The sequence below is a fragment of the Pelodiscus sinensis genome, chromosome 13 (assembly GCF_049634645.1).
Source record: "Pelodiscus sinensis isolate JC-2024 chromosome 13, ASM4963464v1, whole genome shotgun sequence".
NCBI classification, from domain to species: domain Eukaryota; kingdom Metazoa; phylum Chordata; order Testudines; family Trionychidae; genus Pelodiscus; species Pelodiscus sinensis.
The window spans coordinates 698,845-722,336 of record NC_134723.1 but is presented as its reverse complement, the minus strand read 5'-3'; the positions used below and the strand labels follow the sequence as shown (position 1 = coordinate 722,336).

Here is a 23,492-nt window from a genome sequence, read left to right as displayed (position 1 = left end):
TCCCCGGTCGGTTTCTTTACGATGGGCGAGAAAGCGCCACGGTTCCCTCACCTGCAAAGAGCAGGATATTGCTCTACCTTTTCTCTTGTTTACAATGCATAAGAAATTCTGGTCTATCTTTTCCTAAAAGCCTCTGCCTATGGAGCCCCACTTCTCCCCTGCTGGTCACAAGAGGGAGTGTTGTCTGGCAGCCAAAGCAGGGGGCCAGGAGTCCTGGGTTGTATCTGTGGCTCTGCTACCGCTGTGCTATGTGACCTTGAGCATGTCCCTTAGCCTGCGTGTTAGTTCCCCACAGATCGTAGTTACCTACAGCAGAGTGGGAGGGGCGTGTGGCTCAGTGTATTAATGTAGCACAATTAATGCCATGTCGGGTCACACCAATCGCGCAGGGTAGTGGAATCAAGGCCATGGAAGAGATGCAGCACCCAGCCTGGGTTTGTGTTGCTGTCGAATGGACTCCTGTTGAGAAAACCCTTGTGAGTGCAGGGGTGCACCTACTGCAGGTGTTGGGATGGGTGGGCCTACAGCCTCCGCAGCCAATGGGAGGCACCACTGAATTCTGGAGGCAGCCAAGGACAAAGCAGGGCTCCAGCCAGGGACGAGCAGCAGAGAACGCTGGACGGTGCCCAGTGCGCCCCACAAGTGTCTGAGTCAACGCAACTCTGCTTTTGGCTGGGATTGGGTGAGGGCATCGGGCACCCCCATCCTGCTGCCTTCCGCTGGGCCTTGCTCCATGGGCCTGGCCTGTGCCAGGAGGTTGACAAGGAGGCCTTGGGACTTGCAGGGGATGGGGAAAGCAGCCTAGGGAGAAGGGAGCCAGGCTCCCTTGGGGCAGGAGGGGGCAGGAATCGGGCCGCGCGTGGCCCCGTGGTCCCTGGTGGGCACGGAGCCGCTGAGGTGCGCAGACCGGCACTCTGGGACTCCTGGCCCGATCAGGTGGGGGCAGGACACAAGGCCAGGGAGGGGATGGCAGGAAGCTCAAGCGTGTGCAGATGTTCTCAGGGGTACTTCAGAGGTGGCCTAGCTGGATGGCTGGGTCAGGACAGCTGGGAGAGCTGTCACGGCAGGGGCCCGGGGCCCAGCTCTAATGGGCCGGGCGGAGCAGCACTCTCCCACACCCCTCTTGGGAGAAGCAAGAGCAGCAGAGGTCCAAGCTGTCCGCACCTCTAGGCCCACACCCCCAGGGACAGGCAGCCTGGGGGCTGGCTGAATGCCATGGGCTCCACCCAGTCCCTCCGAGCGCAATGCAGGTCCCCAGGCCTAGCGCCATGCCAGGGCCATCAGCTGATGTCCTACGAGGCTCCAGCACCTGCCTGCAAAGCATGGGAGCATGGGCTCCCTGAGGCAATCCTCCCCCTGGGAAGGGAACCCAGAGACTGGCTGCCAAGCACAGCGGCCGGGTCGTAGAGCAGGTCCTAGTAAAAGACACGACGAGTCCCGTCAAGTGGAGAGAAAAGCTGCCAATCATCAGAGTCCTCGGTGGCGGCGGAGGGAGGCAGGCGCCTGTGGGCTCCATGCCACACCCAGGCTGTACTGGAATCACAGGCAAAGGGACACTGTGTGAGATGCCGCGCACCCCATGGACTCCAAGAGAGGACGCTCACTTCAAAGCAGCAGCTGCCCCGCACCGTATCCTGTTTCCTGTATATAAGTGCACGGGGCTGCGGTGCAACGTGACGAGAGAGGCAGGACAGCTCAGCCCTACACTGCTACTTTCTCCGTGCTGATGCTTTCACCTTCTGTCCAAAGAGGGCTCCATAGCAGCTGGGGCAGCTTTCTCCCCCCAGGAGCATCCAAGGCTACGTCTACACCAGTGCGATCTTGCGCCAGCGATATGCAAATGAGGCTAAGCGTGGCATAGCGCCGAGCCTCATTTGCATATCTAATGAGCCACCATTTTTGCGGACGAGGCTATCGCGCCAGAAGGAGCTGTCTACACTGCCCCTTCTTGTGCAAGAAAAACCCTCTTGTGCAATGCGGTTATTCCCGAAAATAATCAGCGTAGCAGCATTGCACAAGAGGGGTTTTCTTGCGCAAGAAGGGGCAGTGTAGACACTCCTTCTGGCGCGATAGCCTCGTCCGCAAAAATGGTGGCTCATTAGATATGCAAATGAGGCTCAGCGATATTCCATGCTTATGCTCATTTGCATATCTCTGGCACAAGATTGCGCCAGTGTAGACTTAGCCCAAGTGTTTTGCTAGTGCAGATTGTGGCTGAGACAGCTGGGCCCAATCACACAGAGCCTCGCTCGGCGCTGGGTAAACAGGCCAGGGGCGCGCTGGTGTGACGAGAGCAGCAGTGGCTGGTGGGTCTGCCCACGCTCAGCCCAAGAGGGACTGGAGTTGGGAGGAGCACTGGAATGCACATCCTGGGCCCCAGCATCACAAAGGTGAGATGGGCCCGGCTTGGCTTCCACCCCCCAGGCACATGCCTGAAAGTGCTGCAGGACCTCGAGGAAGGGCTGGAGCAGCCACCCAGCACAGGGGATGGGCAAGTTGCCTAGGAGCAGACAGTAACAGCTCCACTTCCAGCTGCTGTGGGCCCAGGCACCACGGTGGGGCACCTGCCCCCAGACAGGAGGCAGAGAGGCCTTGGTGCACAGTTCTCCCACTACCTCCCCAGCCTGCCCCCTCAGTACCCCTCCTGCCCAGGCTGTCACCCCCTCCCTTCACAGTCAGCTCCCACCAGACTGGACTTCCACTAGGCTCAGGGCCAGCTTCCTGCCCACTCCAGTCTGCTGGTGCCAACCAGGCAGCATGGCAGAGGCGGCGACCCACAGAGCACAGCAAGTTTCCAGCACGCAAGGCCACAGAGAAGCGAGGCTGGGGAAGCAGAGACGAGTGGTTACGAATCACACAAAATCATCACCCACGTTCTAGGGACTGGCCGTAACTAGCAAGTTCTCCTCCCTCGCCCCAAGTTCTGCCCGCCTCGTCAGCTGTGCCTGGCCGTTGCTTTTCACGAAGCAAACCTGCTGGCAGTTCGTCCGCCCCTCGGCCCCTCCGCTGCAGCCAGCATGGCTCCAAACGCTTTCTCTGCTTGGAACCTGGACGCTCCTGCTGGTTTGGCTGCTCCGAGCTCTCCTGCACCAGCCCCATTAGCGATTAGCCTTTTGCTCAGAGCACCCGCGAGCGCCCACTGAGCCAGCTCTTCCCCCCATTGCCACCAGCCCGAGAAGCGTCTCTCGCCCCCTGCTGGGCAGGAGCAGGAAGGTCACCTTTTGGCACCCTGCTTTAGGGCTCAGGCCTAGAGACCAGCACCACTGTAGGTTCAGAACCCCTCACCCAGAGCCCCCTGCGCTGCTTATGGCCCGTGCCAAAGGGCTAGTCGGCCGGCACAACAGGTGCTGGATCACAAGCGCCTTGGCAGACCAGGCCCTGCTGTCACCGCAACGCGAAGCCAGAGACGCAAGGGCCTTTGGCCAACTCCGCAGCTGTTCCTCTGGCAGGGGCAGACAGACACCCGGACGCACACTGGACAGTCCCCATGTCACAGTCCCCAGTATCACCGCCTGGCCTGCTGCAGAGCACCCTGTGCAAGTCTCGGCCCGCCAGCTCTGCCCCAGGACAGTCTCTCACTTCCCTCCCTCCAGACGGGGCAGCGCCCTGAGAAGCTCAGATCTCAGAGCAGCGCCTTCCATCCCGCTCTGAGGGCGGAGGGGGGGTAACCAGTGGCCAGCCACGCTGTGTGTGTTCCGAACAGCGGCATTACAAAGGAATCACATCCAGCGCAGGACTAGCGGACCTGGCAGTCACCCATCCTCCTCCTGTACTTCCAGCCCTGCTTGTGGTCAGTCTCACGTCAGGTCTTGGACTGAAGCGTGAGTGACCCCCCTCCCTGCCCAGGGTTGAGATGTTTGAACAGCCGTGTGAACCAAAGAGCACCCATCCGCGTGCTGTTCCCAGGGGTGCATTTGAGAGCGAGCTGCATTATTCCAGTTCTGCGACTTGCATTCTAGCCCCCAGCAACTCTAGGGGTGGGCAAAATCAGGCCTGGGGGCTGCACCCAGCCAGCCAAGCATCTCTCTCCAGCTTGCCCAGCTGATCCGCAGAGGTGCATACTTACAGCCGGCAGTGTGCGTTTAGCTGCCCCTCCTCGCACTTTGCTCCGTCCTGCAGCAGAGCTGCTCCCAGGATTCTCCTGCCAGCTGCAGAGCAGGGGGTCGGGAGTGCATGAGCCAGGGGGCCCTGCCCCTGTATCCCATCTCTGCAAAGCAGGGCTCAGGGACAGACACACAGCAGAGCTGCTCCAGTGTGAATCCCACGGAGTAATCAGACTGGCATGTTGTCACCACAGGCCCTGAGGAGTGCATGCCTCAAGAGACAGGGCCCTGTTTCTAAGATTTCAGTGCTTGTGCATGTGCTCGCGCTCTCACACTTCCCCCTCCCATGCCCCACCTCTGGAGAGACCACAGAGCAGGGCAGCTTTCCTGGCCTGAGACACAGCATGTGGCTTCTCCCAGAAACTCACCCAGCACACACAGACTGTCATTCTCGCATCCACCCACACTGCCTGTGCGCCACACAACTGCCACATGCACTGTCAAAATCCGTGTGTCACACACACAGCTTCTCACACTCTCTTGCTTCCAGCCTCCCCCTTCTGGGGGGGCCTGGAGCCAGCCCATGACCACGTAACAGAAGTAATGAAGTGGCCACCCCTGTGAAAATTATTGCCCACCCCTGCTCTAGTTCCTGCATCCCCCACTGAGCCAGGGATACAACCGCTGGCCAGCCCATAACCATGCCACATAACCTCTATCAGTCTGATACAGCAATCGGAATATCCCAGGCACCCTCAGCATGTCACATCCCAAGGAATAATCAGACTGAACCGCTGCACGTGTCTCCCCTTCCGCTAGCTGTACCGGGAGTACATGTAGGGTAGGTCCTGCTCAATGAAAAGGGATCACAACTCTGTGCCTCGGGATACGTTTTTACACGGCACAGCTATGGCAGGATACTGGAGGGATCCTGAAATAGCTACCCCGCATCTGCACAAGTCGCCCATTATTTTGAAATACCGGGCACACTATTTCTCCATCCCGGTAAGCCTCCTTGCATGAGGGATAAGGGATGGCTCGAAAGAGCATGTTATTCTGAAGTTTGGCGCTGTGTAGAAATATTTGAGGGTGCCGTGTAGATGCACCCTCAGTCAGACAGAGGAAAATTAACACTCCCCCTAAAAATGTTTTCCAAGATGTAAGTCACTCAGATTTAATATCCCTCCAGAGAAGCAAAGCCCCGAGGAAGTTTGGACTAGGGATGTAAAATATCGAAATGGCTAACCAGTCAGCATTTGTGTTGCTGTTAATCTACCCTAATCACTATCCACCCCTCCCATGCATGGGCTGGCTGGCGCAGCTCCTTTTAATTGGTTAACCACTTCAACAATAGAATTTTAATAGTTTAACTATGAACTTTTAAAACAATATTTACATCTGTAGCTTGGCCTGAGGACCGGCTGGATGCAATGGCAGGATCAGTGCCACACAGGTGAGGGATAAGCCCTGTTCACACTCAGTGTTGAAAAACAGAAGCAATTCCTATTTTATTAGCCAAAGCTGAATCTGAAAAGCTTGAGTACAAAGACAGAGTGAAGACTGTCGTGGTGAACACAGACTGTTCCAGACACGGTGTTAAGACGAATGCATAGATTTGACAGAGCGCTAATGTGCGACTCTAAGCAATACTGCTTCCTCTAATAATACCTGATTCCAGCAAGTTGCTGGGAAGAAATTCCAGGTCCCTAAGATCTGCGAAGGCTGGTGAGGAAAGTTAAACCAAATCCTCATCCCTCCACCTTTGCTGCTGGGAGGGAGGTTCAGCAAAGTTGGAAAGAGCATGCAGGAAATATCCTGTTGCAGAAGCTTATACATTCTTGGCAGCTTTCCCCACCTTGTGCCTCAAGGAGGGAAATAAACCAGCATCACGTCATCATAATGGGGAGCCACTTCTCGTGACGTAGGCAGGAAGGTTGTTTCACTCCTGGGCAGACTGGTGTGCCCTATTTCGTCTGCTGGGCCCTACCACAGCCCTGTTCCCTAGCAGAAAGGCACAGGTGTCACTCCAGTTTCTCTTTGATTACCTTGAGGCAATTTCTCCTTTGCTTTAGCCTGAGTCCTGGGTGCTGGAGCTTCCTGAGATAGCAGAGCCTTGCCTAGCAACAATGCCCCCACTGGAGAGAAGATGGAAAGTGTCACTGGACTCAGGAATTCGGGTAGCACTTTGTCATGAGCACACATCACTCCCTGGGCCGCCCACGGGAGGGTGGGCATTGAATTCCACTCCCTCCAAATGCAAAGCTGCCAGCCAAGCCTCTGGCCCAAGATTTCGATGGCAAACACCTCCCCCAGACCCTCCCGTCTCAAAACGCTCAATGCAAACAAGATCCCCCCATCTCTCTCTCTCTCTCTGGTGTTCTTGAAACCACCTGCTGCCCAGAGCAGTGTTCGGAGCCCAAGACATCATCGCAGTGAAAGAACCAGAGGCCAGCACATGGCCCAGCCCAGGCGATATCACTCACTGAGGTGCACGAAGTGCTGTAACGTTTTCATCTGTTACATGTGAAAGGCTTTCAAAATGTGCGCTTTGCTGCAGTCCTCCTGTGTACCAAGCACCAGAGTTCTCGTTAATTGCAGGAGAATTCTATGTACAAGGCTCCAGGAGGCGGTTTTCCCTTCTGCCGTGGGGAAAAAAAAAATAAAAAAAAATAATAAAAGAAACCCAGAGCTGTATCCTCTCTCAGAAATTGACAGAACCAGCCCGGTTCCTGTCCACGAGTCTAGGGAGACAACTAACCAACAGGACCCCTCTGCCCCATGCTCGCAGACGCGAATTCACAGCTAAGAGATCCCTTTTGCACATCCCCACTGGGGGCTGCAGTTACTCCCTGACAAGCCCCAATGACTGAAGTGAAGCCTTGCTCTCTAGGGGAGAGTCCCTAAAACAGACACTGTCTAGCTGCTTCACCCATGTAGGTTTGGAGGAGTTTTCTGAACCCCAGGACTAGGAGACATTCATCTGTACCTGAACTAACCAAAGACCATTGGCTTGACAGGGAAAGATGCTCACCCTGTGTTTGCAGCACATCAGACAGCGAGACTGACAAGCAAGCAAACAGGCTGAAGAGTGGAAAGTAAACGAGACCGAGAATTCTCTGGGATCTCATTGGTAACAGTAAAGGGTCGGCTCGAGAGGGTCCCCTTAAAATGGCAGACCCTCCCATGCAATCCGTGTCTTCCTGGGCCTGAAAGACATCTCAGAGCTACCTTGGATAGGAAAACATGGTGCACGACTCCAGGCCTCTTCCAGCAGCAGGCTGCCAGCTTCCCAGCATGAAGCCTGCAGCCTTCAGGCAGACAGAACAAGTCTGCAAGACACACTGCAGCCGTCACTATGTTCACAGATGCTCTGGCCAGACAATGCAGCAGGCAGTGGGAACCCGGGGAGCAGCCTGCTGCTGCTCATGCCCTTGTCTCATGCTACTCTGATGAACTGCATCTTGCTGTCTCCCAGATCTCTCTCTCCTCCTCCCCCCCACAGATCTCCCTGGAGAGGTTCTGCACTACACTCACCGACAGCAGCCAGCACAGCCAGACACCGGATCTGCCCCGGAAATGCATGCACATGGACGGGGCCAGGGAAGAGAAGAGTTGTTTAATCTCATCACCACCCCTGCTGGAGTACCCTGGTGCCTGCACCGCTTTAGGCAGGACCAAAGAAACCCTCTTCTCTCAAGCTGGGACAGGCCTAGCCAAAGCTGCTGACAACACCCAGGGAAACGTGATGGTTTTACTGCCTCATTTAAAAACCAGAAGGCACTTGATTGGAGCTTTGTCTCCCCTGGTGTAGGTGAGCATTCCCAGCAGGGACTCAGCTCCTTGGCTTCTTCCATCTCAAGCCGCATTGAAAGGCCAAGGAGTGGGCAGCAAGAGAGGTCTCCCCCTCTGCCCCACAGCTGACAATCAGGTAAAGCTCCGGTGACCACTAACTCCCGCCCTTTCGCCCAGGCACTGAGAACAGTTTGGCAGGGGGGAGTGTTTGAGGTATTTAAAGTCTCTTCGTTCTTTGATGCACAGTTCCAGGAGCACAGCCGTTGACAGAGGTTTTGCTGACAGTCCATGCTATGCTTGTAGCCCCAGGTGGCGTGCGGTGTTTAGCACGTCATCTCTTGTCAGGTAGCACCCGCAAAGCTGGCGGTATCCCGTGAATGATTCCCGCCCGTGCAGGACACGCCAGTTATCCACAAACAGCGCCTGCACGAGAGGAGAAAAGCACGGAGAACGTGGCGTGAAGACATGCCCACGGGAGCACAGGACCTACATGGCTCATTGAAGCCTCAGATGTGGCCCTTGGGCTGCTCGATATACAGCCACCGAAATCGAGACGGAATTTCTATGTACAGGGCCGAAGCTCCCCCAGATCCCAGTCCTGGATCAAGGCACCACTGTGCTAGGTGCGGTACAAACTCAGAAAACACCTGCCTTGCCCCACGGGCTTCCCACTGAGGACGAGACGACAGAGGCCACAGACACACCGTGGAGCACAAAGAAACAACGAGACAGTCCTGGCACAGTCTATACCATTGGCTTGGGCTTCTAGCGGCCTGCTGGCAACAGGAACCTTGCTCCCTTTGCCCTTCTTCCTGCCATAATTGGGAGAGAATGCGTGGGGCTCAAACTCTGACCCCAGGGGCTGTCCTCCTAGGACACTAATCTCCCCTAGCTTGTGTAACCCCTCTCAGTGGGCTTGGACAGAGGGGTCCGCTGGGCCAGCACATGGCTGGGATCCGCACACCTGCAATACGGTCTGTGTCCATGTATTGTAATGCTAGACAAGGGCTTCAAGCACAGCCCCGCCGTGGCGTTGTAAACCCTGGCGTGGTGCCACCTTTCTTCTGCTTCGATGGCTTGGACACCATGCCCTGCTGCCAGGCCTGGGGTAGGAGCCGATTTGATTTTACAGACGGCTTTGCAGCGCAAGGCTCTGAGAACAGCCCAAGAGGCTGGAGTTGGACAGAAATGTTGGCCTCATCAGTTTCCTCAGACGCTCTCTGCAGTTTCATGTATTCCCACTAACAAGGCCTCCCTTTTTATTGACCCTCCTTCAAACATCAGGAGATCTATTTCCCCATCTGCAGCAGCCCTCCTCCCTCACCGGTGTTGGGTAAATTCCCACGATTTTTGCTGAGTTTTGCTTCATCTCCCCTCTGCTCCCCTTTCTGGTGGTAAGAATGTATGCAAAGGAGAGGGCGTAATACATCTTATCACTGAAGGGTCAGAGGGTAACTGAGGCACAGGGAACGTGTCCAAGGTATTGCGCCAAGAAAGAGGCTCATATCAGCCGACTTGATTGCTAGTTCCCTGTTCTAACAAAGTAAGTGCTCTGCCTCCCACAATGTAGGGAGCTCACCCAACCTGTAACTACCTTGCCTGGCTTCAGTTTGACCCAGAGTTCATTTTCCGGTCTCCGCAGCTGTGCAGTGAGGGTGCGGTGTGCGGCATACCAGCGATGCACAACATCGTAAGGCACTGTGTTGATGACAGCTCGGTCGTAGTTATTGTACCTGGGTCAGAACAAAACAGAGGAGACAGACACTATGGATCTATGAGCAAAACAGAGCCAGATGCTTCCACAGGAAACTTCTAGAGTCCAATGCACAAAGGACATCTTCTAAAAGGCTGCAAACAACTCCTTAAGGCATCTTCCAAAAGGCTGCAAACAACTCCTTAAGGCAGGGCTACCCAACATGTGGCCCGTGGGCTGCATGTAGCCCGCAGCCCATTTGTCTGTGGCCTGCAGGGCGGTTTGGGTTTACGCAGGGCTCAACACGTGGCCCGCAGGTGGGACCCTTTGAATGTGGCCTCTACTGGGAACACAAGGCCTCTCCCGGGGCGGTGAGCATTGAAAGACGCAAGCGGACAGTCTGGCTGGTCATCCACTGCAGCGAGCCGGCAAAAGGCCCGCAACCAGAGGGAGTGTTTCTTTGTGGCTAGCAAGAAGGAACAAAATCAAAAGTAATACACGGTTAGTGACCTGTATGCCAAGGGGTGGGTGAGTATAAACTCTCAACAGAAAATCAAACCTGTTGTATCACGGTGAACCTTCAATTTCTCCTACATGCTGGAAGTGCACGTGCCATCCACTGCTTCTCTCCAATCAGCGACTAGCTCAGAGATCTCGCTGAGATTCTGGGGCTTGAACAAACTGACCAACCAGCATCCTCAGTGGGACTCAATCAGCGGAAGTCTGCTTTGGTGCTATGTAAGCTTAATGAAACGGAGGTACTGAGGCCAGGACTGAATGTTCAGGGCTCATCTAGGGTGCTGTTTGCAGTTATTCAGCAGGGGTCGGGATTTACTGCTGTGGTGTCCTCACAGGTCTCTGGCTCCGTTGTGGATGAGAACCAGAAGGCTGCTTGCATGTGTGCTCAGTGATTTGTGCACTTCAGACCCCAAGAGAGCCCCCAAAGACCACAGACCAGATACGGATCGACGGTGCCAGGCCAGGTCTATTGCCAAGCGAAGTAGAATAATAGTTGTCAATAGGCTCTACTGAACCACTATGCATATGTACCTGGTAGCAAGGGAATGACTCAATCAGTGGGACATGTCCACTGCCCCCTAAGTCATCCAAAGACTGCCCCCCCAAGACACCACTTTATATACAAGTACAACAAACCACACCTCGCTGCTGACGTATCAGGTTGCCACCCTCAGACGCTGTCAGGTTACCACCCATCACCCTGCACCTTGTGGTTTGAATAAATCATCTCTATCCAACATTCTGTCATTTTAGACCCTTTCCTGAACCTGGGTCTGTATCTGTGAGGAGTGGGTACCAAGGGCTTTTTCAATGAGCCAGCAGTACCATGTGATTTCAACTTACGACCAGTACCAATTATTGGTCTGCAGCCGGTACCTAGTACCAATTAGTGTTTTGCACTCTCAGCCCTGTTTGTGCCAAGTTGTGGAGCAAGGACTGCCTCTCACTCACAGCTCAGCTTTGCTTTAGGTTTTGTCCATTGTTAGCCAGGCCTATGATGCATGGGCTTATGTTTTAGGCCTTCATCTTACTACACTGTTAAGAGGCACAAAGATGGCAAACACAACCCCAGAGCCCAAGCTGCAGCGCTTGCATTCTGACCAGAATCAGACTCAGCAAGACTTGGGCTAAGCCCCCCCCTCACTGCAGACTAGATGGACATCCAGAAAGACCCGCGAGAAGGGGCCTGACCCCGCCGGCACTGAAGTCACTAGCCTGACCTTCCTTGACCTAAGCAGTGTAGGATCAAGCTGCGCCACTTGCAGGCCCCCGGCAGAAAGGTAACTGGGCTGGGCAGTGGGCGCTGTGCTGGGGCTGGCAGCTAGTCACAATCAGAGCTCTAAGAGCTGGAGTCCCTGGCTGAAATGCACATAGCATTTGGACTTGGGGCTGCCCCAGGGATGGAGCTCGGAGAATTCCCCGCACACCTTCCCCCACTGGCAGGCACAGAACGACCGCATGCGATTGCATCAGACAGGTACAATGACTGGCATGGGGAACCACTGAAACATAAGCCAAGGGATGTGGGTGAGAATTACATAAATATCCCTACTGGAATAGGGGCTCCCACCCCTTCTGGGCAACTGTCACCATGTTTCAGATGAAACCCTTGCCTTTAGCCAGGGCCCGGCCTCCCTCCCTTTCAGCCGAGCGTGATGTGAGCCCATTACAACCAAGGCTGTTTCCAACCTAGATGCTGCTGCCGGGCAGACAGCTTGCAGCTGAGCGGGAGATGATCAAGAAGTGTACGGCCAGAGCTCCGAACAGAGGCTCATCTTTAAAACAGTGTTTCTCAAAGTGGCCCCCGGATCCACTCTGAGAAACCTGCTAACTGGCCGCTGCGGTTTGTTTATTTTCTGGCTCTGCAGCCTCGCGGCTCCGGTTTGCTGTTTGCAGCCAAGGGGAGCCGTGGGAAGTGGCATGAGCCGGGCCACCACGTCCCACGGCTCCCCTTGGCTGCAGACAGCGAACCGCAGCCAATGGGAGCTGCGAGGCTGCGGAGCCAGTAAACAAACAAACCACAGCGGCCAGTTAGCAGGTTTCTCAGAGTGGATCCAGAGGCCACTTTGAGAAACTCTGCTTTAAAAAGGTAGCGCAGAGAGACAGAAGTACCAGCTGGAACAGCCTGAAGCCCCAGCCCTGCTATATGGACCGGAGGCCAAGAGGGGCTGGAGAAAATGCAGAATAGATGCTGTAACGGAGAGCGGTTCTAAGGTCTGCACTGTACACAAGGACCAGCATGCTGGAAAACCCACACCTGCCTTTAACAGCTGCTCCCTCCCCCCATTACCGCTCACCTGATCAAATAGAGCTCCTTGTTCCAGGGGTAGATATTCAGAACTGGCCCAACGCCAATCATGTGGTTGTGGCAACCCCCCACATTCTCAATGTACTCGTGTTTCAGCGGCACCTTGCTGAGCAGCTCGAATTCTTCAGGCGCTTGCTGGAGAACCTGCTCTGCGGCGTAGAAGCCATCCACCAGCAGCGTCCTGCCTCCCGTCCCTTCGTGTTTCAGGCAGTGGAACACCTGGATCCTGCCCAGGGAAGAGAGCGCACACCACAATGGACCAGTCAGTCATGTCCTAGGGAGGTAACTACTGACATCTGGGAAAGGGGCAGCTTCCAGCTGGGACACCGGACAGGAAACTGACACGGCCCAAAAGAAAGTGGTAGATGCTGCTATTTTAGACACCGGTGTCGTACTTGTCACTCAATGGAGGACAGAGCTAAACAGTACAAAAAGGGGAGACGTATTTAACCCTAAAATATAAGTAGCTGTAAAACTCTGAACTCCAGTCTTATAACAGAAGCTACTGTACACACTTTACAGACGGGAAACTGAGGCACGGAATCTGAGTGACTTGCCCAATCACACAAGGAGACTGTGGCAGTGCAAGGAATTCCCCTCAGGTCTCCGGAGTCCCAAGCTAGTTCCTAGCAGCTGGGCCAGCCCTCCACAAAAGATTGTAAAGCGTGGCACTCCTCGGGCAAGAGAATCCACACCCCTACCACCACTAGGCATCTTCCCCATGTACTGCATGGTAAGGTAAAGTCTGACAGCAGGCAACCTGCAGCCTCACTGAGCTCCCCGGCACCATTTGTACGTGTGGACAGTTTCATCTGTTAAATTACCACCATCACTTCTGCAGCACGCTGTGCTTTCCCTGGGCGCTGTCAGGCCAACTCCAATGGACTGGCCTTGAGTTTTCGGAGACCCTGTGATGAGTACTGGTGTGTAGCGAGACAGCCAGCCAGACATGCAGCTCGTTCTCTCACCTGCAGCTTCTCTCTGTTGGGCTCTAACTATCCCCTTACACCCGCAAGCTGTAATAGACTCAAAGCTGGCTCTCCCCACACAAAGGCAAGGCTCCTAACCAATGTGGAGAGCTGCTGACAGACCAAGGGGGCTGCAGAAAGGCTGCCTGATGGCACTACGGCTTTCAAAATGAAGTAATCCTGCCTGCTCATTGGAGGATACCAGGGAGAGATGCTGCAGCAAGCCTTGGAGGCAGGGAGACAGATTTTTTTCAAAGCAAAGCAGAGAGAATCATAGAATACTAGCAGTGGAAGGGACCTTGAGAGGTCATCGAGTCCAGTCCTCTGCCCTCATGGCAGGATCTTGTACTGTCTAGAGTCTAGACCATCCCTGATAGACATTTATCTAACCTACTCTGAAATATCTCCACAGATGGAGATTCCACAACCTCCCTGGGCAATTTATTCCAGTGTTTAACCACTCTGAGTAACAACCATAGCTAACAATTAACCGTTTCTCCAGAACCCTTTACTACTCTGCGAGAAACCCAGGTATTCGCTCTTAAGGACTTTTTTCTATTTGTCTCGGTGGACTTTTCATTGGGTGGTTCCTTAACGCCCCACTGAACATACTAGAGCAGCCTAGCTCTTGGGTGAGGGCATGCCAGCATGATTGGCGCTTTACGCAAGTTCTCCCCTCCCACGTACAGAGCACATGAATAACTCACAGACTCACAGTGGATGAGGGTTGGAGGAGACCTCAGGAGGTCTTCTAGTCCAGCCCCCTGTTCAAAATTCATGTACATCCCCCGCAGCTCTGCAAGTTACTCCCTGCCACGGAGGTGCTTCATGCTGTTCCACTGCCATGACAATACATGGACTATGAAGAGGGCAGCTGTAGGTTCCTCTCTACCCTTCCTGGGGGCTGCTCTGCAGCTCACTCCTCATTATTCCTTCCCCTGCTTTCCAAGTTCCATGCAGCAGTTGCCACAAGACTGCTCCTTAACTGGGCCTTCCCCGGGTGACTCAGGAGCTGTCTCTGTAGCATTCTCAATGGCCCGCCACGAAAAGACAGACTGAAAGTGAAGCCTTGAGTCTCACAGAGCATCAAAGCTGCATCATTAACAGGATATAAAGTCTACAACACCGAGGCCAACAGGGACTATTGTGAGCAGAGTCTGGGAAGGAGCATCTAATGAGCATGTTGCAGTTCTGAACATACTGAAAATGGAGACAGGCATGAGCTTTGGAAGAGAGGACTCCAAGCAGCAGGCTGTTTAACGGATTACAGTAATATGTCACTGGAGGAAAGTAAATCCAAACTCGTTTGGTTCTTCCTCAGAGCATGGGTAAGAATGGCACAGAAGTCAGCACAACCCACACATCATGGAGAACGAATAATCAGTCACCCAAATTCAACTCATGAATTCTGGGATTCTGGAATCCATGCAGAGACACTCATTGTTAGTTTAGTAATGCTGAAGAGCACCTGGGGGTCTGGGTCTCCTGTAAATGGCCATACAGCCAAATTCGCCTTAGAAGAGCCCCAAAGTAGCATTCAAGTCACCATGGTAGCAAAATGTAGTCACCCAAGAGCCATGCCCATAAGAACGTGTGCCTGAAGAACAGGAGTCCTGTAGCACCTTAATGACTAACGTGTATTGGAGCATAAGCTCGTGGGCAAAGACCCACTTCCTCAGATGCATCTGACGAAGTGGGTCTTTGCCCACGAAAGCTTCTGCTCCAATACATCTGTTAGTCTACAAGGTGCCACAGGATTCCTTGTCACTTTTGCAGATCCAGACTAACACGGCTACCCCTCTGATATTTGCCTGAAGGAAGTTTTAGGTGAGGAAGAAAGGGGGTTTAAAAATAAAACATGCTGACAGATTCCTGAATCAAACAGGATTTCAGTGCAGCAATACCACACTGTTGAAATGGATAGTGTTTAGAGCATTGCTATGGACTAGAACCAGCCAACCCACTTACTGAAAATCCTGTTATTAGAAACTCCACTCTTGTAAATTACTTTTGCCTTTTGAGCTGCATCTGTGGGAACTCACAAAAGCACATACCCACAAGGCTCCTGGAAGTAGGTGGTGTCAGTGTGACGATCCAGAGCCAGTTTTGTGTATGCTGTGTCTCCCCGGGAGAAGTCAGAGGTGAAATACCACATTCTGCCATAGATGGTCTCCCTGGAAGAGAAAAGGCGAGTGTGCATCACGCAGAGAGGCCAGTAAACATGACTGGTCTGGTACGGATTGCTGTAGGGATCTTTCTAGCTGTTTCCATAAGTGTACCCTCCACCACCCCCAAGGGGCAGACGTTAGAAAGTGGTCATGATATCACATGCTGCCTATTGTATAATACATGTTGTAAGTGACTTCAGTTACTACCGTCTCAAGTGAAGGGGCTTCCACTACTTAAGTGTTCAGCTCCTCTCCCTCATAACAGAGCCCCAACCTGTCTCCCATGTAGCCCCTTAGCCTTTGAAGTCTCATGACCAATACCCCTCAGGCAGATGAATGGCTCTCCCCTGACAGCTGAATACCATTCCTAGAAAACCAACACAAGCACCACTCCTGAGTCATGTGATGCACAGTCTGAAGACGCTGACCTCACACAGCACTTGCCCCTGCCCACCCACCTGCTCTGGGATTTCACAGAATCCCTGCTTGATTTCCAAGGCTCCCGAGTCCCCCTCTTCCTTCCACGCCCTGAACTGTGGGGAAGGAAGATGACCCGAAGAGGGGGAAGCACCCTGAAGATAAGCAAACTATATAGGTAGAAAGATGAAAAGCACTCAGCCCTGGATCCTCAAAGGTATTTAGGTACCTAACTGCCAGTGAAACCCAAGGGAATTAGGTGCCAGTGTATCTTTGAGGGTCCGAGTCTCAGACGCCACAGTAACGAGGCCTGTAAGTAGCTAGAAGACAAGACATTTGGGACTCCCTTGGGAGCCCACCCCTGCCGCTCCTTAACCAACATGCAGAAGAGAGGCAGTAGATCTCTGCCTTACCAGAGGAATAGGCTGCAGAAGCGGTTTGTTTAGCACCCAGGCTCACTCAGTGGGATGTTTGTTTTGCTGTACACTTAGAAGAGCTTTCCCATACTTCTCTTTCCGAGCCAGCCAGACCTTCTTTGATCTTTCCAGCTCCCAGGCCCAAGGCTGCCCTCCCCGCCTTTGTATCAAAACAGGAAGTCTCTCTCCTAGTGAAGCTCATAATCTTCCCAGTCCACCACTTCCTCAGTGCTCTGCACTACGGTGCCCCAACCCTCGCTTTCATAAGCAGATGGGGCCCATGGACAAGCCAGGTTCTATAATGCTCCATCCAGAATCCAATGGTTTGGTCACAGAACCTGCAGGTAATACTTCATCTTGGCTGGAGTTATACTCCGGGACCTAGGGTAAGCGAGGGCTACACCTTCATACTAATCTGGTCCTTGTTATGTGTGTAGCCCTTGAAGCTCCTAGAAAGTTCCACATGGACTTCCTTAGGGCACCAAGTTACCTGATCAAGCTGATCCTCTCTGCTAAGATTTCCGTGTCCTCTGTGGTCGGGGGGACGTTTTCCACAAAAGCAATGCCATACAGCAGGAAGTTCTGCAGGAATTCTTTCAGTCCCTCATTTGTCTCCAGAAAGCTCTGGCAGTCAACGGAGGGCACTTGGGCTTGCTGATAGATCTCGGCATTCCAGAGGATTCGAGGATGCATGACCTGCCGCTTTTGGCCCTCATAGCTGTTTTTCACCAGCCACTCTAACCCATACTTGGTTACGTGACCATCTGGCCCTGTAAGAAAACAAAAAGCGGGATTGCCACTGGAGCGCTGGGTGAAGAGATGTAGGCGTTTGGGATGTAGTCCTCGCTCTGCAGTTTTGTCTAGCAACCAACCGCTTCTTACTGAGGAATTAGATTTTTCTTGGACAAGTTACATAGAAAAGTCATCTTGGAGGTTACAGTGAGAAAATGAACATGTGGTACACCATTGTTAGTTCATATTTCAGTGGTTCTGGTGGCGCTTTTATTTCCACTATGAGTTCTAGTTCCCACTGAAGTTATTTTATCTTAGCCAGAGTATGGAACCCTAAGACTTTCTCCCCAAGTGTGACAAGGTGACTTGTTCAGAAGAGAATGCATCAGCTTTGCAGTCCTACCACCTGAAATCAGACCCATTAACCCCTCTAGAGAGCCATGCTCTGGGAACCAGGCACTGTCTGAGTACACTGCTGAGCTCTAACAGAATACATCTACAAGCATGCCTCAGAGCAGGAGAAAAGGTAACAAGCTGTGTGGCAGAGAACAAAGGGTAGAGGATAAAGCAGGAGATCAGACCTTCACGTGAAGATGGAAATGTAAAAGAAAGGAAGTTGCTGCTCTTTTAATGTATTCTTTGATTGTCTGCATTGTCTGTAGTTCAAACAAGAGCATTAAAAATAGCAGATGGCTGCTCATATTTTGGGGCAAAAAGGAAACAGAGCTTTAAACTCTGAGGAAATGTTTATAACTACAGCACAGGCCAGAACCACCCTCTGTTCTGCAGTCAACTGTTCACAGCTAGGTCTCTTCCCAAAACAGCACTTGATCTGAAGATAAGCCTGGACTTCCTCTGGAAACATAATAAAAATGTAAACTCTTTATCAGGATCCCCCAACACTGTCTTACCGCCAGCACAAAAATGAAAGCTAAAGGGCACCCACGGGACACTGGGAAATCTTTTCCAATGCCTTTATTGAGTTCTAATATTGACTTGGACTTTTTTTGGTAGAGGGATGAAAGGGCACCAGTTTCATTTCATGGTGATGGTTTGATTTTGTTCTATTTAAAAAATATGCTTCAAAAAGTCACCTCTGATTTTTATTTTGTACTTGTTCAAAAAAGAACGTCCAAGAGAAGAGAAAAATGATGATGTTTACTTTGTGCACTGACTACGCACAAAGTGGTGTCAAGCTGAAACATCTCCCCATCTGAGTGGGTCTTTTGACACAAACCCGGGGAAAGCAACACTAGCTAGTGAAAAACATGCTTCTCGGCCACAGGACTCCTCTTGACCTGCTGCTCACAAACAGGGAAGAATTGGTAGAGGAACTGGAGGTAAGTGGCAACCTGGGCAGCAGTGACCATGTAATGACTGACTTCAGGATCCTGACGAAAGGAAGGAAGGAGAGCAGAATATGGATTCTGGACTTCAGAAGCAGACCTTGCTTCCCTCTGGAATCAAGGAACTGCTGGGTAGCTAATTTGAAGGAGAAAGGAGTCAGGAGAGCTGCCATCTTGAGGGTGCAGGACCTAACCATCCCAATGTGCACAAAACAGAAAAATATGGCAGGTGACCAGCTTGGCTTAACAGAGAAATCTTCAGCGAGCTTAAACACAACAAGGGAGCTTACTAGAAGTGGAGCCTGGCCAGGTGGCTGGGAAGGAGTATAAATATATTGCTCGAATATGCAGGGCTGTAATCAGGAAGGTCAAAGCATAACTGCAGTTGCAGCTAGCAAGGGGTGTGAAGGGTAACAAGAAGGGTTTCTACAAGCATGTCAGCAACAAGGAGGAGGTCAGGGAAAGTGTAGGACCCTTACTGAATGGGGAAGGCAACCTCATCAAAGATGATGTGGAAAAAGCTGAAGTATTCAAGGCTTTTTTTGCCTCACTCTTCAAAGACAAGGTCTGCTCCTAGCCTGCTGCACAGTATGGGGAGAGGGTGGGCAGCCCTCAGTGGTAAAAGAACAGGTTACAGACTATTTAGAGAAGCTGGACATGCACAAGTCCATGGGGCCAGGTGTAATGCACCGGGGGTGCTGAGAGAGACGGCTGATATGATTACAGAGCCACTGGCCATGATCCTGGACAATAGAAAAAAAGACAAAAAAAGTGCCCAGCTTTAAAAAAGGGAAGGAGAATCTGGGGAACTACAGACTTATCAGCCTCACCTCAGTCCCCGGGAAAATCATGGAGCAGGTTCTCGAAGAATCCAATGTGAAACACCTGGAGGAGAGGCAGGTGATCAGGAACAGTCAATATGGATTCACCAAGGGCAAGTCATGCCTGACCGACCTGATTGCCTGCTATGACGAGGTAACTGGCTCTGTGGAAAGCAGTGGATGTGCATGACACTAAGATGGGGGAGAAGTAGAGATGTTGGAGAGTAGGATAGGGTCCAGACCTGGAAAAATGGGAGGGATGGGCCAAAAGAAATCTTATGAGGTTCAACAAGGACAAGTGCAGGGTCCTGCACTTAGCAGAGAAGAATCCCAAGCATTGCCACAGGCTGGAGACTGACTGGCTTTGTTCTGCAGGAAAGAACCTGGGGGTTACAGTGGATGAGAAGCTGGAGATGAGTCAACAGGGCGCCCTTGCTGCCAAGAAGGCTAACGGCATATTGGGATGTAGTAGTAAGAGCACTGCCAGCAGATCCAGAGAAGTGATTATTCCCCTCTATTCGGCACCGGTGAGGCCACATCTGGAGTACTGTGTCAAGTTCTGGGTTTCCTGCTACAGAAAGGATGTGGATGCACTGGACAGAGTCCAGGGGAGGGCAACCAAAATGATTTGGGGGTTGGAGCACATGACTTCTGAGGAGAGGCTGAGGGAACTGGGCTTATTTTATCTGCAGAAGAGTGAAGGGGGGATTTGATAGCAGCCTTTAGCTACCTGAAGTGCAGTTTCAAAGAGAATGGAGCCAGGCTGTTCTCAGTGGTGGCAGACGGCAGAACGAGGAGCGATGGTCTCAAGATACAGCGGGGGAGGTCTAGCTTGGATATTAGGAAAAACTATTTCAGTAGGAAAGTGGTGATGCACTGGGATGGGTTCCCTATGGAAATGTTGGAATCTCCATCCTTAGAGTTTTTTAAGTTCCGGCTTGACAAAGCCCTGGCTAGAAGGATTTAATTGAGGATGGTCCTGCTTAGAACAGGGAGCAGGACTAGATAACCTCCTGAGGTCTCTTCCAATCATAATCTGCTATGAATAGGCAGGGGACTGAGATGATATGTGGGATCTGAAACTCATTTGAAATGTTTCTGAAACAGATTAGGTTTCCACTTGATACTGTCTCAAAGAAAAGAAACAGCCATTCAGTTCTCACAAACTGCGTATAACATGGTGTCAGTGTGCACACAGAAAAGATTAGACTGTCTAAACAGAGACACTTACCTCTAGTGTTACAGTGCTATAACTCCCTGGATGGACACACTCGGAGCATCCACACTACCAAACCCATTATTTCGAACTAACAGGGTGGTTATTTTGCAATTGGTACTCCTGCTTTTCCTGGGGAATGAGCTTATTTCAAACTCGTTATTTTGGGAGTTATTTCAATTTTAGTTACTTCAAAATCATTTCTGAGTGTAGACATGCCCACTACATCGACACTGCATTCTGTCACTAAAACTCGTGTTGTTCACAGGTGTGAAGACAACCCACTGACCAACAGCACTGGTGGGGACAGATGCTCTCTCGCCGACAAAGCTACTGCTGCTTGTTGGGGGTGGTTTTATGGTGCTGAGAGGAGAGCTCTCCCCGGCCAGCAGAGAGGCTACTCCAGAGGCCTTACAGTGGCACTGCAAAGCACATAGCATAGGCAGAGCCTAAGAGTGGCTTTTTGTGATTTATGTTGCTTTGGCGGTGGTCCACTTCATAGTGATATCCCAGCGTAGCTATGCCACTGAACTGCCCCACGCATACAAGCGCCTGGTTTCAGGCCTCCATCCCACAACAACACATGAGAAACAGTTTCATGGACACACAGAGACTTTCCTTTTCAGTTAAAAGCAACATAGCCCTGGAAACACTTTAAGACAAGTGCTGACTGTAGAAAGCACTTGGGAACATGTTGCAGAATGACACTCATCAGTGTTGACCTGGGCTTAGCTGTGCCCCATCAGAACATTTAATGCAAAATCCCTCGACTTACATGTTAGAAAGAGCGTGGCCTCATCCATTCGAACAGCCTTTGGCTTGATGCAGAGATCCACACTGGCTGTGTCGAGGCTGCGCTGGTTAGTCTTGATGTTGTAGCAGGATGCTGAGCGGCAGTGATCACGCAGCCACACATAATCAAAGCGCATCAGGGTATCTGCATATCTGAGCTCTATGGAAACAGGCAAAAAGTTCCTTGGTCAAGCAAGTGAAAAGCAAGGGCCTGCCTACGCTTCAGCAGGGAGGTGTTGTCCCCACTTAGGTAGACATTCATGTAAGCGCTGGGCGAGCTAGCACACCGAAAATAGCAGGTGTACTAGATGCCCGAGTACACAGCCAGGGTTTCAGACTTGGGCGGTTAGCCCAAGCTGCTGTGGCTGCACGGCTATTGTTAGCATGCAGGCTTGGTCAGAGCTACGCACTTATGTCCACCTGAGCTGGTAACGACACTGCCAGAAGCCATGCAGATGTATCCCAAAGGCTAAGCAACCCACCCATATAAACCCAGATGCACATCTGTTGGCATTTATCCTCCACTCACTGCACACACTACCTACTTCCCAGGCGTGCTGCGACTGTCAGGCCAGTGGCATTTTAACCAGGGCCTGTGCTCTACTGAGTGTCTGATTCTCACTGGGCCCACTGAGGTCTTCTCCTCCGACACTGGTGGGAAGGAAGGCTGCAGCCTTAGCTATGCTGGCCATGTACTAAGGCAGTTACTTGTTCTTTTCCTCCCTACTCCTTGACAGGCCAGACTACTCAATTCCCTTTGTAGAAGTGCCACCCAGTAACCATCCAAGCAAGATGCTCCCTTCAGCATGGCTGACGCCATATTGCCAAGTGGCTACTCTACAGGAAGAGGCCCAGCCAAACAGGCCCATAGTAATACAATGGAAACCACCCCTGCGATGGCACTAAGCTTGACATTGAAATGTTCCTTAGGCCCACAGTATGGCAGGGCTCCCATCCATAAACACCTGAACCCTGTCTCTGCCAGCTCTGACATCTCCAAGAGGAGAGTCCTGTCCCCTCAGGTCCAGGCTGGCCTTTGAAATCCAGGTAGCCAAATCCATAGGCAGATGTGCATTCATCATCCTTTGGACCAAATCCCTCTTAAACACCAGGCACTTTCCTTTAAATACACTCTTAAGAGAGACACCTTTGGAGACAAAGGCCCCTTCACTAGCCTCCTTCTGACGACACATACAGGCAGACCCCGACTTACGCGGATCCGACTTATGTCGGATCCGCACTTACGAACGGGGCTCTCTCGCCCCGGAGCTCACAGGCAGTGGTCAGCCACCTCGAGCTTCGGGGCGAGAAAAGCTGCTCCCGGTGCCCCTGGTTTGCTGGAGACGGTCCCCAGCAGACCAGGGGCACCGGGAGCAAACCGGCAGCAACGGGGGGTCCCGCGCTTCTGAGGCTTTGCCAGAGCAAAGCCTCAGAAGCGCGGGACCCCCCGCTGCTGCGGGTTCGCTCGCGGTGCCCCTGGTCTGCTGGGGACCGTCTCCAGCAGACCAGGGACACCGCGAGCGAACCCGCAGCAACGGGGGGTCCCGCGCTTCTGAGGCTTTGCTCTGGCAAAGCCTCAGAAGCGCGGGGATCCCGCCGCGGCTGCCGGTTTGCTCCCGGTGCCCCTGGTCTGCTGGGGACCATCTCCAGCAAACCAGGGGCACCGGGAGCAAAGAGGTCGGGTGCCAGAGCAAAGCCTCAGAGGCGAGGCACCTCCCTGCTGCCGCTTTGCTCCCTGTGTCCCTGGTCTGCTGGGGGGGGCGCAGCTAGTGTGCCCCCCCCAGCAGACCAGGCTTTTGTTGTGAACCCTGGGGCAGAGCTGCTGGGGCGCTGCCGGTTGGTCCCGCAGCGCCGCTCTGGGCACTACTGGACCAACCCGGCAGCACCCCAACTGCTCTGCCCCAGGCGTCCTGATTCAGCCGCTGCTGGTCAGTTTCAGCAGCGGCTGAATCAGGACTCCTGGGGCAGAGCAGCTGGGGTGCCGCTGGGTTGGTCCAGTAGCGTCGAGGAGCGGTGCTACTGGAGCAACCCAGCAGCACCCCAGCTGCTCTGCCCCAGAAGTCCCCAAGTCAGCCGTTGCTGAAACTGACCAGCGTTGACTACAGGAAGCCCGAGGCACAGTTGCTCTGCCCCGGGCTTCCTGGAATCAGCTGCTGATCAGTTTCAGCAGCAGCTGACTTGGGGTTCTTAAGTTGAATCTGCATGTAAGTCGGAACTGGCGGTCAGTTTCAGCAGCAGCTGAATCTGGACGCCAGTTCCGA

At 52.8% G+C, this 23,492-nt stretch overlaps 1 protein-coding gene across 14 annotated transcripts in view; it reads right to left on the bottom strand.

Annotated features, from left to right (window-relative positions):
* Positions 1-7,410: 7,410 nt before the first annotated feature.
* TMLHE (trimethyllysine hydroxylase, epsilon) overlaps positions 7,411-23,492 on the bottom strand; it is a 29,937-nt gene continuing 13,855 nt past the window's right edge. For 13 of the 14 annotated variants that reach the window (XM_075941233.1, XM_075941235.1, XM_075941240.1 and 10 more), the window contains 6 exons: positions 21,215-21,391; positions 16,815-17,094; positions 15,378-15,497; positions 12,345-12,581; positions 9,430-9,568; positions 7,411-8,258 (listed from right to left, as the gene is read on the bottom strand). In XM_075941233.1, coding sequence (XP_075797348.1) covers positions 8,127-8,258; positions 9,430-9,568; positions 12,345-12,581; positions 15,378-15,497; positions 16,815-17,094; positions 21,215-21,391 — 1,085 coding nt within the window. In that variant the 3' untranslated portion in view covers positions 7,411-8,126. Of the gene's footprint in view, positions 8,259-9,429; positions 9,569-9,669; positions 10,579-12,344; positions 12,582-15,377; positions 15,498-16,814; positions 17,095-21,214; positions 21,392-23,492 lie in introns of those variants that run through there. The other variant, XM_075941234.1, reaches the window with a different exon arrangement.